This window comes from Dromaius novaehollandiae, chromosome Z (genome assembly GCF_036370855.1).
Source record: "Dromaius novaehollandiae isolate bDroNov1 chromosome Z, bDroNov1.hap1, whole genome shotgun sequence".
NCBI lineage: Eukaryota > Metazoa > Chordata > Aves > Casuariiformes > Dromaiidae > Dromaius > Dromaius novaehollandiae.
Window position 1 is genome coordinate 30615420 of NC_088132.1, and position 17066 is coordinate 30632485.

The window sequence follows — 17066 nt, forward strand, 5'->3', positions numbered from 1 at the left end:
CTGCCTGGCGTTCTGCTGCCAATTTAGGATGACATAGATCTTCCAGAGGTCCTGTGTCTTGCCTTGTCTGCCAATCCTATGTGAATGTCTTAGATGTTCAAGGGTCTCTCAAATAGCACTAGGTGCCCAAGATTAGGCAAATGAAGTAAGTCTTCCGGCTTACATATAATGCGATAGAGGATATTCTGGAACAACCTAAAGAACTTTTCTGTCCGTTCCAGTTTGTAATAATGTGTACTGCACGTGAGTACTGCGCCTTGCCTGGTGAACCTGGCCCTTGACAATTTTGTGTTCTTCGCAGTACAGTGCTACCCCTAAAACAAGGATATACAGCAGAAGGACTATGTACTTGGCAGAATCGAGAAGCGTTTTTAATGACAAGGATTCTTTTCATGCAGTGTAAAGTCATCTCACAAGTTCATAAATTTATTTCAGGAAATAATGAAGAATGAAACCTGATTGGTGATCATAACGCTGAAAGAAAACCAAAGCTCAAAACTTAGATTGTTGGTTGCTTCTCTGAGTTTGCTTCTCTCACTGCCCGTGACTGCATTTGAATACTTCTCAGCTGGTTTTGGCTCCTCTAGAGTCTGTTTCTAGCAGCGTGTTTGAGAAGACCTTCTCACTCCTGCCTTCTGCGGATAAGGGTCATTTAGCCATGACTCAGTCCAAGACTGAGTTTGTTGCTCAGGTTTTTGTATGGTGTCAGTACTGTAATGCTGGTGCTGGTGACCCAACAGCATGAAGTATTCTCCACCTGATCCAGCACTTTAAATCTGAAAATCTCGAGTCTCATTTTCCCTCACAGCATTTGATTATCTTTATTTATCCCATAACACAGTTGTTTATCGGCTGTCATCTTCTATCTTCAGTCTGTCATGCATTCCTTAATTGGTTAATTACTTCATCAGTGTACTTAGCACATGTTCACTCTCCAATCGTAAAGTAGCAGTACACGCTGAGTTTATGCATGGTGTGTAACTTCGAATAATTCTTGTTTGGCACTTCATCATTATGTGATGCCCTTTTTGCAGATGATGCACACATCAGCCCAGAGATGTCTGTGGTAGTTGTAAGCAGTGAACGACACACAAATACTAGCTCCTCGTCCAGGTACGGGGTAGTGTTACACATGCCTACGTGTTAAAAACCTGTATAGATAGCTTTGGTCTAACCACTACTAGAAAACTATTTTAGGGGACACCCCTTCTTTGGCCAACAGGATGGGCTAACTTTAGAAGATTTTCTCATCAATACCATTGTGCATTTCTGCAAATTTTTCTTACAGTGACGTAAACTGAGTACAGAATTGCTAGGGAATTCTCAGCAAGGGATTGTTTTAGAAAATTTACAAGGAAATCTCAGCAATATTAGCAATCCTGTTCTTTATTTAACACAGCAACTAGGTTCTTGGAGATTTCTGATCTGAATGTGTATGTACATATAAGCAGCAGCTGAATATGTCAATAGTAATGTGCTGGAGTTAACAACTTCCTTGTGTTATTTGTGGTTTGTAACACAATCACCATTTCTTGTTCCTGAACACCTACCTATTATTTTCACCTTCAAAATCTTCTTACTTGACGAGATGATACAGTAACTGTAATTCTTGACGTGCTGTCTAATCTGTGCTTTTAAAGGTCAAATATCCCTCTTCTAAAAACTGAGAAAAAAAACTGAGGATAGATTAAAGTGAATATTGAGAGATTATATTGATTGGAAGAAATTAAGGATTGTTTCTCTTGGAGAACAAAAAAGAATTAACATGTATGTGGAAGGAGGAGATGAGATACTGTTAGTTTTCCCAGTAATGTGATGCAGGTATTTGTCAAAAATCTACTGGTCTACGCAGGTGATACTTTTCATTTACAGATATGCTGTAAAGTGTGGGCGTATGTTCATGTGTATGTTTGTGTGATGTAAGCCCAGTACTTTAATTAATCTCTTTTGCTACCTGTAGCTATTTTCAGGTGCTATTCTAGACTGCACAAAAAGGAGGAATGTACTTTAGTTAATAATTCGGGGGTACAACTGTTTCACCGCCACAGTAGCAGGTGTAAACTACTCTTAATTTTAAACATCCTTGAACCAAATACTTTTCCTCATTCTTTCTCTCTTTTTTTAGTGGGCAGTTCGCTGTAGTTAAAAAATGCCGTGAGAAGAGCACTGGTCAGCAGTTTGCAGCGAAATTCATCAAGAAACGGAGAACAAAATCCAGCCGTCGAGGAGTGAGCCGGGAAGATATTGAGCGAGAAGTTAACATACTCAAAGAGATTCGACATCCTAATGTGATCACACTGCATGATGTTTACGAGAACAAAACAGATGTCATTCTTATTCTGGAACTGTAAGTAGCTCTAGAGCCCTTGGGAGGAGACACAGAATTATTTTGTGTGTGAGAGAAATAGATGCTTTCTCTTAAGAGTCATTATGATTTAATGAGTGTTCCTTACCAACTCAAAAGAAGATTAGTAATGGTCAGAGAATTCTTTATTTTAGGTTAGAATTTTAGCCTCTTGATTTTTATGCAGTGTCCTTCACTGCAAATGCACTGCAGAGGTAAAACCACATCCTACTAGATTTGGGTATTTTTTTCTGATTTTAATCATCATCAATATCCAGAATAATAGTAAATAAACTGATCTAAGGATCGGAGCTGAGGAAAGTACAGTTTCTAGGAGTTAAATCAGCTGGAGCAATTTTGCTCCATCAAATTTTGCTCTAGCAAATTTGCTGGATGCTCTGGCAAATTTTGCTCTGTTTTATGCTGGTGTGATGTCAGAATAACATTACTATTTTGTTTTTTGTTTTCTGTTATGTGGGTCAAAAAAACAAAAACAAAACAATTTTCCCAGTTCTGCACGGCTGAAATGTAAACTGGACTTTCATTTCCTTGTTTTAGTTCCCATTTTTCATCCAAGGTTATTGCTAATGGATTGAGGTAAATATGTCAACAAAGAACACTTCTGCATTGTTTCAGTTCTGGCTTCAGGTTCCTCAAAGCTTGTAGGTTCAGAAGTTGAGCTTTAGTCACTTTTTTTAAAGGCTGACTGTATCGGCTAGTGGAGACATGCATGTCTTTACAGCATTTGGATGCTGGTGCAGTCTGTCTTGTTGCCATGTTGGTTTAGAATATGTTTTGTGCAAGCAAGAAGCAAGTTACTTCATATCAGTGAAGATACAGATCACTACTGTGAAGTCTGATATTGAGCTGATAAGTGTGTTGTCTTGTTCCTTTTGCACATCTCCCACTTTCCTGAAACGTTAGTGCAGGTGACTGTTCAAATTGCCATTTCATGCTAATTATTGTTTAAAAAGACAGTTTAACTAAATTTAATAATAAAGATGGCTTTTATTTGACATTTTGCACTTAACACTTCAGAGATTTAAAGGCTTAAACATTTATGTTCCTAGAGTGATAGAATTAGAAGCAAATATGTCTGATTTGGAAGCTGGCAGCAAAATGCTGGACAGCATTATATCTTTTCTTTGGCTATTCATGTGATTTTGCTTATGTAGATTATGTCTTCCTGTTTACTAGCTTTCGTAAATACTCTTTTCACTTACCTTTAAAGGATGCTTCAGTGCAGCATGTTTTCATTAACATATGCATAGATTTACAATGTAGATTTAGGAAAGAAAATGGGAAATAGCTTTTGGAATTTTATTTTTTCTGCGCTATACATATGTATAATACTGCCTCGCTATGTTGAAACATATTTTCACACTTCTTTTAGTCCAGTGTATGACTGTTTACTATACTTGTTGTAATCTGGGATTTTCGTAGTTTCAGAAGTATACATATAAGTTAGTTTGTCAATATTTTGTGGATAATTTGAACAAGCAGCTTTTTTTCTTTTTTTAAAAAAAAGTTAAGTCATATTCTTCTATAAAGTAAAACTTCCTTACAGTTAGTATCAGAAGATCTAGTACTCTTGGGTTTTGTTCAGGACTCTTTAAATGTCTCATGAATATACAGCAAAATTAGTGTGGCTTGTCTTTCCCTCCCCATTCTATATTTGCTCTCACATGAAGTGATTTCTTATTTCTCCAGTTGTTTTAAAACCATTTCTGTGGAAATGTTTTCAAGTGCCAAGATAAAGTCTGGAGTGTAACTGTATCCAGCATGACTGTGAAACTGATGTATGAAATTGATGCTGAGGCCCTCTTTCTCTGAGCAGAGTTTTTAGCAACAAGATTTTAGCATTAAATCAGGCCAGTACTTCGTATCAAGAAACCTCATACCATCTGCAGTTGGACAACATTGATTTCCCTCCGTACTCTTCCTGTCTTTTATAATTCCCAAGCTGTCCACACGATAGGTGTGTTGATGGATTCACTTGCCAGTGCAGGACCTCTTTCCTAAGCATGTATACAAATTCTGTATGGTTTTGTTTCACCCAGTTCCCAGTATATTTTTCAATATGAAATCATTCGTTCTTTGTTATTAGCATCTATTGTTTGCAAACCTTACCATTCTATGAATAAGATTATATCTATCTAGGTAGACAAAAATCCCTAAGATTTCAGGTTCTTAAATTCTTAACATACTTCCTAAGTAGTATTTCAGAAAGCTTATGCAGCCACACAAAATTATTTTAGGCTTTTAAAAGTAACATTTTCCTATGTGTAATCTCATTGTGTTTATTATCAGTCTATTGCAATGCTTTGCTTCTGCTCTGTAGTCTGTCCAGGTGAAATCGGGCCAGTATCTGGACTCAAGAGCTCCGAAGAAAACTCGGTAGTCCCAGACAATAATAGGAAGAATGGAGATAGTCTTCCCTCTGTTGTTTTTGAAATGAAATACAAGCTCTTTTAGCAGCAAGGTTGCTCTGTGTGTGTCTGTACCTGCTGACTTTATCTAATGGAAGGAAATACTGCTTCTGACAAAGTGTGAAGCTCAACAAGCTATTTGCACTGTAGTTTAGCTAATCGTTTTACCTAGTTAACGATCCCTGTGTCGTTTCAGTTGGGGATCCTCTTTTTTCCGTACTACTATAGAAGTCTTGTAAGTTGAAGAAATGCTATTGTGATATCACAAAGGTAACATTTATTTAGTGAGAGGGACAAAATGGAAAAGGTGACATGCTAGCAATCACTTTATAAACTGAATATACTAGCTGCTGTAAGGGCAACTTTTAAAATTCTCAAAATCTCTACAATAGTATGTAAAGCAATTGAAAAGGCAAAAAGATTGTCATTTTAATCACAGGCTCTTAAATATGTGATCCACTTTTTTATTTTACCGTTCTAACATTTGCATTTTGTCTTCTACTCTGACATGCTTTGTTCTTACAGAACAATTTCAAACAAAAGAGACAGTTAAGTAATAAAGCTGAAATCTCATTAAAGAACCTCTTTTGCTGTCTTCAGAATCCATCGTAAGTGAGGCTTTTCCTTATTAATTAGAACATAGCTTGAGTAAGTTTTCTTTCCATGACTAAATTCATTATAGAGACTGCATTTTTCCTGGAACATGTTTTTAGTTATGACCATAAGGCGAGAGAGTATATCACATACAGATATGATATTGTGTAACTGAATTTTTCTTGAATTTAGAAAGAAATTAAGCCTCAACATTCTTGCTATGAAAAGATCACAACAAAATAAAAATCCCAGAAGAAACACTGCTTTCATATTAGTAAGCAAGTGTAATAATTTGAACAGCGATGATGAAAAGAATTTCTGATTTGTGTTTTTTAAAGAACCCTGCTATCCACAAAAGGCATGCCCCTACAGCTGTCCTTTTAGTCACTATCAATAGCTGTTAACATACAGTCTCAGGATGGTGTCTCCGTTGCCTATTAACTATTGATTTATATCTCTTGGTTCAGCAAATGGTTTGTAGTATTGTGTGCCAGCCTCTTGCGAAAAATGTACCCTGTTTTTATGCATTATTAATGACGTTTCTCAGACATGAGCAACTGTCTTCAGAAGTTCTCACTTCATTCACTTACTGCAAATGTATGTCTGCTTACAATAAAAATATTCAAGGTAGCAATATGTTTCATACAGGGAAACTTGTGGGCAGCTCATTAGTTATTGCAGTGGCATTGTCCTCTCAACACAGAACGCAAAGCAGACGTGCGCGCCAAAAACTTTGTCCATGCTAGAGGGATTTTCTCTTGGCTGCCTTATGCCAGTAAACTGATTTATATAAAATTCACATAACATTTAATTTCTGAAACTTTTTAAACCAAATGTTTATTGAAAAGGTTTAGCAGTCACATGCAAGCATGAAATGTCCTTTAAGAAACTCACTTTGAAAGTCTGTTGGTATATTTGGGGAAAGCGGACATCTTCATATTTCTAGGTCCGCTTGGTGGCATATGTCTTCTTGATTTGAAAATACTTTTGAAATTTCTACTCTCTGGTTTCTCTCATCATCTTGCAAGGAATGCTGTGCATATTAAACGTAAGCTGGAAAACTCCATCTCTTCCTCATCTAACTTAAAACAATAAGACTCTTATTTCTGCTTTTTTTCCTATCATACAAATAATTGAATCAGAATTATATGGTTTATAGTCAGAATTTTATGGTTATTTTTCTGCCCAGCTGCACCACTCAACCAACTACTGTCTATTATATGTTAGCAATACTAAGCTCTTTCCAGTGAGCTTCACTGAGACCATTGTCCTACCAGGCTTCACAGACTGTAGGAGACAGATGCCTCTGTTGCACAGTAATAGTTATTTTCTGTCCTCCAGCCTGTTCTGTACCTACTTGTTTCCCTTTTCACTGGCCTGATGGTTACCTTCGATACATAGGATGTCAGTCTCTTTTCCTTTGTTTTTCCTTCTGCTCTCCGATGTCTTCATTTAGACTGTAGATCCAGAGAATATGCTCACTGTGTGCTGTTTAATAGAGCCTTGGTTATGGTTTCTAGGTACAACTCCAAAGCATTAATACTAAATTAGATAATAGTTGTTTAGAATGTTGAAACATAATTCAGATGTTCTCACCTTTTCAAACAGCGTGGTTTTGATAGCTGATTCTTTTCATTAGAAAGTTATGGATAGGATTGTATGTTTGTGCTTTTCTCCTCAAAAAACATATCTTCATTTGTGAATTAGAAATCTTAAATTAAGTCCATTAGCTTTTGTAGCATATTTCTGAATGATAAATATCTGTTTTTAAAAATAAAAAGAGAGGAAAAATGCTTTAAAAGTCGCAGGTGAGAAAGAGGAAAATTACATTAAATTTTAAAGAAAGTATACAGGAGCTAACTTTTAAACCACTTAGAAGTTAGTCTTCTGCTTCCAGATGTCTCAGGAACAGACTTGCCACCTAGCAGTACCTCCATAGTGTCAACTAAAACAGAACGGAACCAGGAGAAAATGATAGCCCCATATATAAAAATTCTGATGATACTGTGAGTTGCTTATTGAAGCATAATCACAAATAACAATGGAATCATTAAATTTCCCTTCTGTTTTATCAGGGAGTTAACTTACAGTAGTCCAAGTAAAATTAAGACAAGCTGATGACACTTATACTAGCTTGACTTCCAATGAAGCTTTAAATCAACTCTGACATTTTATTAAGCTTGCCTGTAAGTCATAAGGTTGTTCTTGAATAGCTTTGTACTGAATTTTGAAAAGAATTCTTGGGAACTTAGTGCGAGGTAACAGAAAGCAAGCTATGCAACACTAGCTTCTAGATGTTGTACCACCTTTTGACTTCAGAATTCTGAATTACAGGCCCACAGATAGATCCACAAAGCTAAGACAGCTAAAAATAAAGACTTCATGGGGCTAAAAAGAGAGAAACTAGAGCAAGTGTGACTCCGTATCTCACTGAGCTCGTCTCGGAGGGTACGTGGCTTCTGGGCTCTGCAGTCACTAAGCAAAATGCACGATACTGTCGTACAAAGAGTGGCCTGTATATTAAATTCAAATGCCTTGGGCAGGATCTAAATCCTAAGGCACTTGCCTGGGCCAAAGTATTGGTAATCTTCTGTGCACGGTAACTCTGGGCACTTACAGAACTTCAATAATGAAAACCTAAATACCATGCCTTTTCGGATGCGGGAAGATTCACATGACTTTTCAGGTCTCCTTCTCAGGTGAAACCTAGTTGTTTAAATCCAAGTCCAGTTTTTCGTGCCTACGTTCTTCTGGGCATTCTGATGCCAGAACTTCTTGTTCAACTTAAGGGAAGAGTTTGGATGCCCTAAAGAAGGGAATTTACACCAGTTGGTCTGTCTGGGAGAAGCTGGACAAATGAAAATGCCAAGGAGTAGAGATGCCGTAACATGCCTTAGTTTTTCTGGTAGCTAGATCTAGAAAAATTAAGTAGGTTGTTGAGCGGGTAGGTTACTTGAATACAAAATACTTGGTAAATTTCAGAGGAGTGGCTTGGCAATCAACAACTCACAAAGGCTGTTAAACGAAGTGGGTGTAAAGATCTATAACCTTAAATAAAATGGAAGTAGCCATATTTCACATTGGTCTTGGGTTGACAGCTTCAACTTTGAAATACTGCGAGTTGTCGTATGAGAGCCATTCAACTAAAAAAATCCTAAAGGAGCCCGTTTCTTTTTTTCTGCAAGTTGACAGAACAAGTTTTTGGATTAGACAAGAACACTGATATCCCATAATAGAAAACTATCCAGATTATTTATCAAATTGAATCTGCTTACAAAAATTTGAATAAATTGCTTCCAGAATTTTCTTCAACTTTTCTAGTCTTTGCTGTTTTGAAATCTAAGCAAGGTTGATTAAACCTACGTTAAACCAAGGTTAAGTTTGTTCAGACAAGATTTTATGGTTTAGAGGGGTTTTTTTTTTGGGGGGGGGGGGTTGTGTGTGTGTTTTAAACTTCATCAGAAAACCTTAGATAATCATTAATTACCGTTTAGGTGATATTACAATATGAGCAGTGTGATCAACATAGCATGTGACTGAGTCATTAGGAGGTGACACCGGTGGTAGTGAAGGTTAATTGGGTCCAAGTTCCCAGCATAGGTTCCCATAATGACTTCCTCTGGGAGCTGGGCATTAGTTCTGTATCACAGGTAAGAAGGCCTGACAACTGGCAAAAGCACTATCCATAAATCCTTTCTCCGCAGGTGCGATATATTCCTTTTCCCAGAGGGAACTATGTGGGTTGCAGGCGCATCTGCCAGTTTTCCTTGGGGAAGGCTAGGAAATGCTTTTACTGCTGCTGCATTTTATAATAATGCAGCTGGTCTGAGGCTTTGTTATATTTGCCCCATTTTGGGAAAGCTAGCACCTCTGCCTAGAAATACCAGGAAAGCAACATATGCTAGCTTTGCTTTTAGTGAAAATGATTATACAAAATATTTTCAAAAGCAGAGTTGTTATATTTTTAAAAAATACATGCTCTACTGCTTGGAGGCAGTATGAAATGAAGTCACATTACGACAGGTAAATAATTACTCAGCCCCTGTTGCTTTCTGTTTTATAATATACTTGATGCTGAAACCTTCTCTTTGGTGTCAAGATGTGAGCTTGATCAATCACAAATGCTTATTTTTTTGAGCCTAATATATGATCAACTTACTGTAACTGCAAAATGTTTTTAGTTTAAAAGTAAACAAAGTTTTATACAGGAGTATTAAAGATAGCGCTTCAAAGGAAGGTGTTGTGTGACAGTGAATATAAAGATTTTGCAGCACTAATGGAATTTAGGTGTGACTTGACTTTAATCAAGTTCCTCTGTTAATCTGAGTGGTTTATAGTTTGTTGCTCATGCATTAATTTTTAGCAATCTGTACATCAGAGTTGTGCTAACTAACAAATGAATTGCTTAGAAACGTATCTGGTAATTCCTACCAGCAAAATGAGAAACTGAGAAAAGCTGTGTACTTCTAGAGAGTACAAGGTACAGATGCTCTAAAATGATCCAGAGGGAGACACAATAGCACTTGGTGAACCTATTGCCCACACTCCCTTCAGGAGGCGATTTTTTTATCCAGGCAGTGGTTGGCAGCAGTCTGTTAAGTACCGAGGGTCTCTGTGGCGAGTCTGCCTTCTTAAAGGCAAGCTGAAAGTGAGGTTGCATGATTCAGGCTGTTTCAAGGAAACCTACTGAATCATCTGGTTTCAGCCAGATTTAAGCAGGGCTTTCATGCACCAGCAACCTCCAAGCAAGCCTCTTTTTTGTGCGTGTGTGTGTGTGTGTGTGTGTGTTAATTTATAATGATGCTGGCGCATTGTAATGAAGCTAGAAACTATGTACTTTTGGGGAGAAGCTAGAATTTAAAAAAGAAAAAATCAGTTTTAGAGGCTGATGTGTGGAGTTGTCTGCCCTTCTACTCTGAATTAAGACTGCTGCTGTGCTTGAGATAAACATACCCATAGGTGTGTTGCTGCAGCGGGGTCTTCTGTTGGAGCTCTCCCTTCCAGTTTCACCTCTGGAGTTGAGCACAGGATAAAAAAATGTGCCGTGTTTATCTTGCATGGGGACTATATTGTCCTACCTGAAACACAGGACTAGACTTGGAAACCCAACAGCATTTTAGAAAATTTTTGAGGACTGAAGTATCTTACATAGTTAGTATCCTTAATTGCTTATTATAAGCCATTTGATGATCTGTAATATTTCAAATCCAGTCTGGATCATGTAGTGATTTCTTATGGCCCTAATTTATATGAAGTCTGTGAAAGCAGACTCTGGTGATTGATTTGAGGGCTGTGCGTCCAGTGAATTAATTGTGGAGTTGAAACTTAGCTTGTAAAGGATATTCGGGGTGGACTTGTATCAACTCTCTTGTTTGAAGTAATTACCGTATTGTGATACAATCATTTTCTGTACACCTGAGGCGCTGTCAGGCCTGGCCAGAGTCCACAGGAAGGCAGCAGAAGAAGCAGGCTTCCAATAAATGTTAAAGGTAGCTAAGAAACAATGTGTGTGTTATCAAGCTCTCACGAGGATGTGGGTCCTGGCTTTTCCCGTACAGGGACAAGCTAACATGGGATCTGTGGGTGCAGTCTGAAGGGGGGGGGGAGGGCTTTCTTGGGTAGCAGGGCTCTTCTAAATTTCTAGATTCCCTTGTGTGTTAGTTTGATATTTCGGTAATCATTGTTGTAAAACCCTGTTTCTGTTGTGCTTTATTTCCCTGTTGGTAAGATTAAACAGTACGTGTTCTAAGCAAGCTGTCTTGGCACCATACCTGCCAACAGTTACAACTCCCAAAGGCAAAAATGTGGTGCTGAACCCACTCCCACCAGCTGAGACGTTGCCAGCAGTAAAAGTTACAATGGCCTGATCCGTGAGCGTGTACTGTGTACTCCAGACAGGATGTGTCATGCGAAGGGGTATGCGGAAATCCCGTAGATCAGGGGTGCACACGGTTCAGGAATTGTGCTTTGGGTGTGCTAGATCCAGTCACTTCTTAATCAGATACTGCTTAAGAGACTGCAGAGTTACTTAGGGCCGTAGTACCTAAGCGTCTAAACAAGCACATCGACACTTTGGAAAAGTGGAGTAGCTTTGATACCTAACTCCTAATTTTTAAGAGTCTTTAACAGTTGGGGTTGTTTTGTTTGTTCAACCTCTTAGCCTCTCTGGACCTCAGTTTCTAGCTCTGTTAAGTACTGGGTGTATTACCTGTGAAATACAAGTAATATTCTATTTCACACTGTTCTAAAGCCTGTGAAATGATGACAGAGGGAACATCACTACAGCTAACCTTTGGCAAGACAGGAGAACAGCACTCGACAGTTTTTAAACCAGACTCCATTTGCATGATCTGTTAGAATATGCTTCTCTCCAGAGAAGAGCTATACGCTCTCATGCAATTAACTGTGCAAATGTGACATATTTGAGATAAGTGAAAACCCATGTTTATCAAACTTGTAATTTCATGTGGTCTAAACTTTCAGGGTATGAAATTACACAAAACAAAATGATTGCAGACAAGAAGAGACTGAGAATAAAGAGTTTTTTTTTCCTTTTTACACAAAGTTATGTTTCTTTATGTTAGGATCTTGAAAAAAGCTAAACCCTGAGTATTAAATTAAATGTGTCTTTCAGGTTTAGAAGAAATGTGTGTAATCAGTGCTACTGTTGCTACAGATAGCTAGTAAGTTTTACAGAGACCGTGTAAGCCAACATGAGAGAACAAGCCTGTTTGCTGCAGTCTTTCAGCCCCCTTCCTTTCCTCGGCTGAGGGGTCGGCTGCACAGCAGTTGCAGCTAGGTACAGCTGCTCTGCCTGCTTACCAGAACCTGTATGACGGCTAGTTCAGTGCTGAACCTGAGTTGATAAAGGTGCTTAGTTTTGCTGTGACTGCTGTCACAGCTGCTCACTGGCTTGAAAAGTAGCCAGCGTGTGTTTGCATTGTATGGCATGGATGTACTCTTATGACAGCAGCCGTAAACGTCCACATGTATTAATAAACATTTGGAAACAAGTTCTATGTAATCTAGAAGTCCCTTAGCCCAGAAATTGGAAATGAGGAGAAATGCCAGCGCTATGTCACTGCCCAGTTTTCTGTTTGTCATCGGGAAGTGCTGCAGAGGTGCAGACCTTAGCCTGAAAACCCTTTACCCTTTTCCGTGAGAAGCAAAGCATGAGATAATACACACGTGCATCCATTTGTAAGATCCTACTGACCAGCATCTGTGGTAAAATAATGAACTGTATTTAATCTGTAGGAATTCCATTTTAATGTTTCTAAAACAAACAGGGATGATTAAAATGACCTTTCTCCCTTCCAGGCTGTAATTCTTATATTTAATGGCACTTTGTTCCAATAATTGCTTTCATGAAGAAAATATTACAACAGCACAAATAAAACTAAAAACAATACCCTTATTATCTTCTAGGCAGCTGAATGAAAGCTCCAAGAACTCATTAAAATATACTTTGCATGCAATTTGCAGTACAATAATGCAAATTAAGTCTCTTGAACAGTAGACATGATAAAGCATGTCAAATATATTTCCAGAAACTTGCCCAGACTGTTTAGCCATTGTTATATGTTAATCCCATTATTTTTCATAATCAGAACTTTAAATCATGAACAGATTTTTTTCCTACAGAAAGTCAACATGTATGAGGGTGTACTTTCTGGATTTTTCAAGTATCAGTACAGTGCAAAAGGCGGGAAATAGTATGACTAGCTTTGTAGTCTCCAACACATCTGTAGGCAATAATGCTGTTTTCATAAACAGGAATAACAGGTTGCCAGACCAGCCAGTGATCTCAACATATGTCTTTAAATTGAGGGAAGACTGCATGAGGTTTTGAGGTGTTTTTTAAGAAAAGTTAGAAATCGTGTTTCCTATTTACTAAAATTCCATGTGTCTTGGCCCTGTTGATAATAATCATCATTCCTGCCAGATGACTGACTAAGCTGAGAAAAGGGTCATTTTCAGTTTATTCCTTTCCCTCAAATGCAGGCTTCCTCAGGATCTGGGTAATGCCTATGCACCCCCTTCAGTTCTTACGCTCTTATTTCTGCCTGTGCAGCTAAAATGCTGCAAGTGATCTTAAAGGCAGTAGTTGCTTTTCCACTATAGGAAAGGTGTGATAATTTTAATTCCAAGTATGACATGATGAATGTGACACACTATTTTAAAGATTACAATGTATTTTCAAAGAGTTGAATGCTTTGGGGAGTTTAGAAACTGCATAGCAGGACAGCTACTAGTATTTATTTCAAAATATTTATTTCAAAGGAAGCTTTAGCTTTTCTGTTTCCCAATACATAAAAACTCTCACATTTTACTGGTACTATGAGCCAATTCATGTTTTGTTTTCTTAGATGTTCAGCTACATTACTATGTTTTGAGCATACTTACTTCTCATTTAATTTTATTCTTTATTTAAATTTAGATATAGCTGACCCTGTTATGCTTTGGGGTTTTTTGGGGGGGGGGTTGTTTTGGGAGGACTTTTTTTAGGTTTTTTGTTTGAAAATAAGATTTCTGTATTGTAATCTTTCCCCTCTCCAGAGGAAGAGGGATAGAGTTACTGACTGTTTCAGGTATTGAATTATGCAGTTTTCATCTTCTGGTTTGATATTGATGGTGTTAAAAGCATCAATATCAAACCAGAAGATAAGATTGCTCTAAGAATAGTTATGCTAAAAAGAACCTAGAGGTTAAAGCAAGCTTGTCAGTAACTCTGCTTCTGTTCTCCAAGTGTTGCAGGTGGAGAGCTCTTCGACTTCTTAGCTGAAAAAGAATCTCTCACGGAAGAGGAAGCCACAGAATTTCTCAAACAAATACTTAATGGTGTTCAGTATCTCCATTCTCTGCAAATTGCCCACTTTGATCTGAAGGTATGTTGAGCAGATTAAAAATGTAGACAACTGCAAGCAACATCCCATTAAGTCCTTACAACACCAGCCAGAAATCTGCCATCATGCAGATATTGGCTGTAGTTTTGTTTTGCTAGCTTATGTAGACAGGGGAAAATTCAGCCATTGAAAAGAGATTATTGAACCATGAATAGTTCTCATCTGTTGCCACATGGAAAATGGCAACTTAGAACAAAATGATACCATACTGAGAAAACAATCTTCAAGTAAAAACTATGTTTAGGACTGTATGGAACGTGGATGTGTGGATGGGATGTGGATACAACATTCTGGATAGGATGCCTTTTCTCAGTGGGTTTTTGGGGGTGTGTGGGGGGGGTTTTGTCCTTGTTTTTTTTTTCTTCCTGTTATGTACATCCTATGTTCACTGGAAAGTTATCTATAGGTAGTAAAATGAAACAAGACAAAATTGCCCATAAAGATTCTTGTAGAACCCCTTTTTTTGTTTTTGTATTTTTTTTTGTTTGTTTTTAAGAAGAAAAGCTTTATTTCAAATGAACTTTGCATCCTTTTGGCAATGGAAAGAGATCTTTTGCATGTAAACTCAGTTAATGCTTTTTTATTGTTTAGTTTCAGAATATTGAATGTCTTCATATGTAAGAATTTTTGATAGTTTTATGTCATCTTAATGTGGGAAGGCAGCTGAACATTTGCTAAAGTCTGCTGAAGTCAGCAGCTATGTCAGTGATAGGAAAAGGAGGCATTATTATTATATGGCAGTGGAGCTCACCACTTCAAAGAATAGGTTTGGTCTTTATAAGGTGATCATCAAGATAAATGAGTTGTGAAAATAAAATAATATACTTTTAATATTTCCTCACAGCCATTGTGTCTGATAAAGCATCCTTACACTTGATAAGAATATGCAAATTGAAATATGCAGCAAAAATAGAAATGTAGGGAGGGAAGGAAGAAAATTACTTTTGCCACTTACCTGCACATCAGCCATTATGTTTGAAGTAAAAAGAAGTAAAAGAATGGTGATATTGAAGTTCTTAGTGGCTCCAAAAGTCATCTTTAACTATGTGAGCAGAGCATGTGTAGCTCTGAGAGCTCTTCAGGGCATGCTAGCTTATGGACGTGATAGGATGTGTTTCAGCTCACTTGGTCCACATGAAAACTGCAGTAGTTATATTTACAAAAGGTAGAATCTCAGCCCCAGGGAAATAACAGGAGCCTGTCATCAGTGTGAAATCCTGATTTATTGTACTTAATTTTAGCATGTTAGGTCTTAATAGCAAATGACAGGATTTTCTTGCTGAAGACACAGATCAAGAGACTGAAGTAGATACTGAGCGAGGGCTCAGTGCTTAAGGGTACTTGTATGTATCAGACATTTTGTACCTACTTATCTCTTCCCTCTTCTTCTCCTTCCTCTCTCTTGAAGCCTGAAAACATAATGTTGCTGGACAGGAATGTACCAAAGCCTCGAATCAAGATTATTGACTTTGGTTTAGCACACAAAATCGACTTTGGAAATGAATTCAAAAATATTTTTGGAACACCAGAGTTTGTTGGTAAGAACACTGTTCTTTCTTCAGACTACTCTTTTTCAGTATGTGAAATGGTATGTGTGGCTTAGCTTGGTTTGGCTGAGTTACTGTTTACATAACTTGTGTGCAATTTGTGACATTTTGAAATTTAGTAGAACAATTTATAGTGTTCATTAATAACTTAGACTTGAATTAGAGTTATCTTTATCTATCAGCATCTTGGCTAGTTATGTCTGACATACACATGATCAGAGTGACGTAGGTCTGTTCTTTGATTATGTACTGATTTTCTTCTTTTTGCCTTCAGCTCCTGAAATAGTAAATTATGAACCTCTTGGTCTTGAAGCAGATATGTGGTAAGCTATTGAATCTTTTTTGAGATAAATCTCTCATAATTATTCTAAAGTTCTAACTTTTTTTTTTCTTTCTCTCTCTCTCTCTCCCCCCCCTCCCTCTCCCTCTCTGTCTCCCTCCCCCCGCTCCTTTTTTTTTCTTGTTCACTCCAGGAGTATTGGTGTAATAACTTACATTCTGTAAGTACCAAAATCTACAGGTGATTCTTTGGGAATACTAATTTTTTATTCTGATTCTATCCTCTGGGTTTTCAGTTATATGATTTCATTTTTGTCAAAAATTCACGTAAAAATTCTGTGCAAATCAAGCCAGTCTGCACATAAGTCGAGTGATCATAAAAGCAATAGTATAGTTACTGAAAGAACAGACATTAGTCAGCACTGAGATAGCATGGGAAGCTGGCTTCACATCTTTAGGCGATATTCCTTAAAGGCTTTACTTTAATCAACATTCTCTGAAATTACAGTGAAGCTTTTTGTCCTATTAGATCAAATCTTCCTTAAAATACATTTGCAGTTCTAAAGCAGAAAAGAAGTACATTCACCTTCTGCCTTGATTTGATCATAGAGGGTTGAAACAGCAATATTACAACATGTAATGAGAGGATTGTTCTGTCTTTCTGCAGTCTAAGTGGTGCATCACCATTTCTTGGAGAAACCAAACAGGAAACATTAGCAAATGTGTCTGCTGTGAACTATGAGTTTGAGGAAGAGTTCTTCAGTAGTACTAGTGCCCTAGCTAAAGATTTTATACGAAGACTTCTAGTCAAGGATCCAAAGTGAGTTATTTCTCTTCTCATATATGTGCTGTTGCACACTGAATTATCTGTAGCATTTCAGATTACATATTTTGCAATGTTAGTTTATTAAAAATATAGTATTATGTATTTTTTTGTAATTTTTATTATCTGAAATAGTTGTATCTT

The 17066-nt window shown here is 37.4% G+C and overlaps 1 protein-coding gene across 3 annotated transcripts in view; it reads left to right on the forward strand.

Annotated features, from left to right (window-relative positions):
- The window catches only part of LOC135324718 (death-associated protein kinase 1), a 95494-nt gene that overhangs the window by 42771 nt on the left and 35657 nt on the right, over positions 1 to 17066 (forward strand). For 2 of the 3 annotated variants that reach the window (XM_064501548.1, XM_064501549.1), the window contains exons 3-8: positions 2126 to 2347; positions 14117 to 14255; positions 15682 to 15811; positions 16095 to 16143; positions 16294 to 16320; positions 16767 to 16919. In XM_064501548.1, coding sequence (XP_064357618.1) covers positions 2126 to 2347; positions 14117 to 14255; positions 15682 to 15811; positions 16095 to 16143; positions 16294 to 16320; positions 16767 to 16919 — 720 coding nt within the window. The remainder of the gene's footprint in view (positions 1 to 2125; positions 2348 to 14116; positions 14256 to 15681; positions 15812 to 16094; positions 16144 to 16293; positions 16321 to 16766; positions 16920 to 17066) is intronic. The other variant, XM_064501550.1, reaches the window with a different exon arrangement.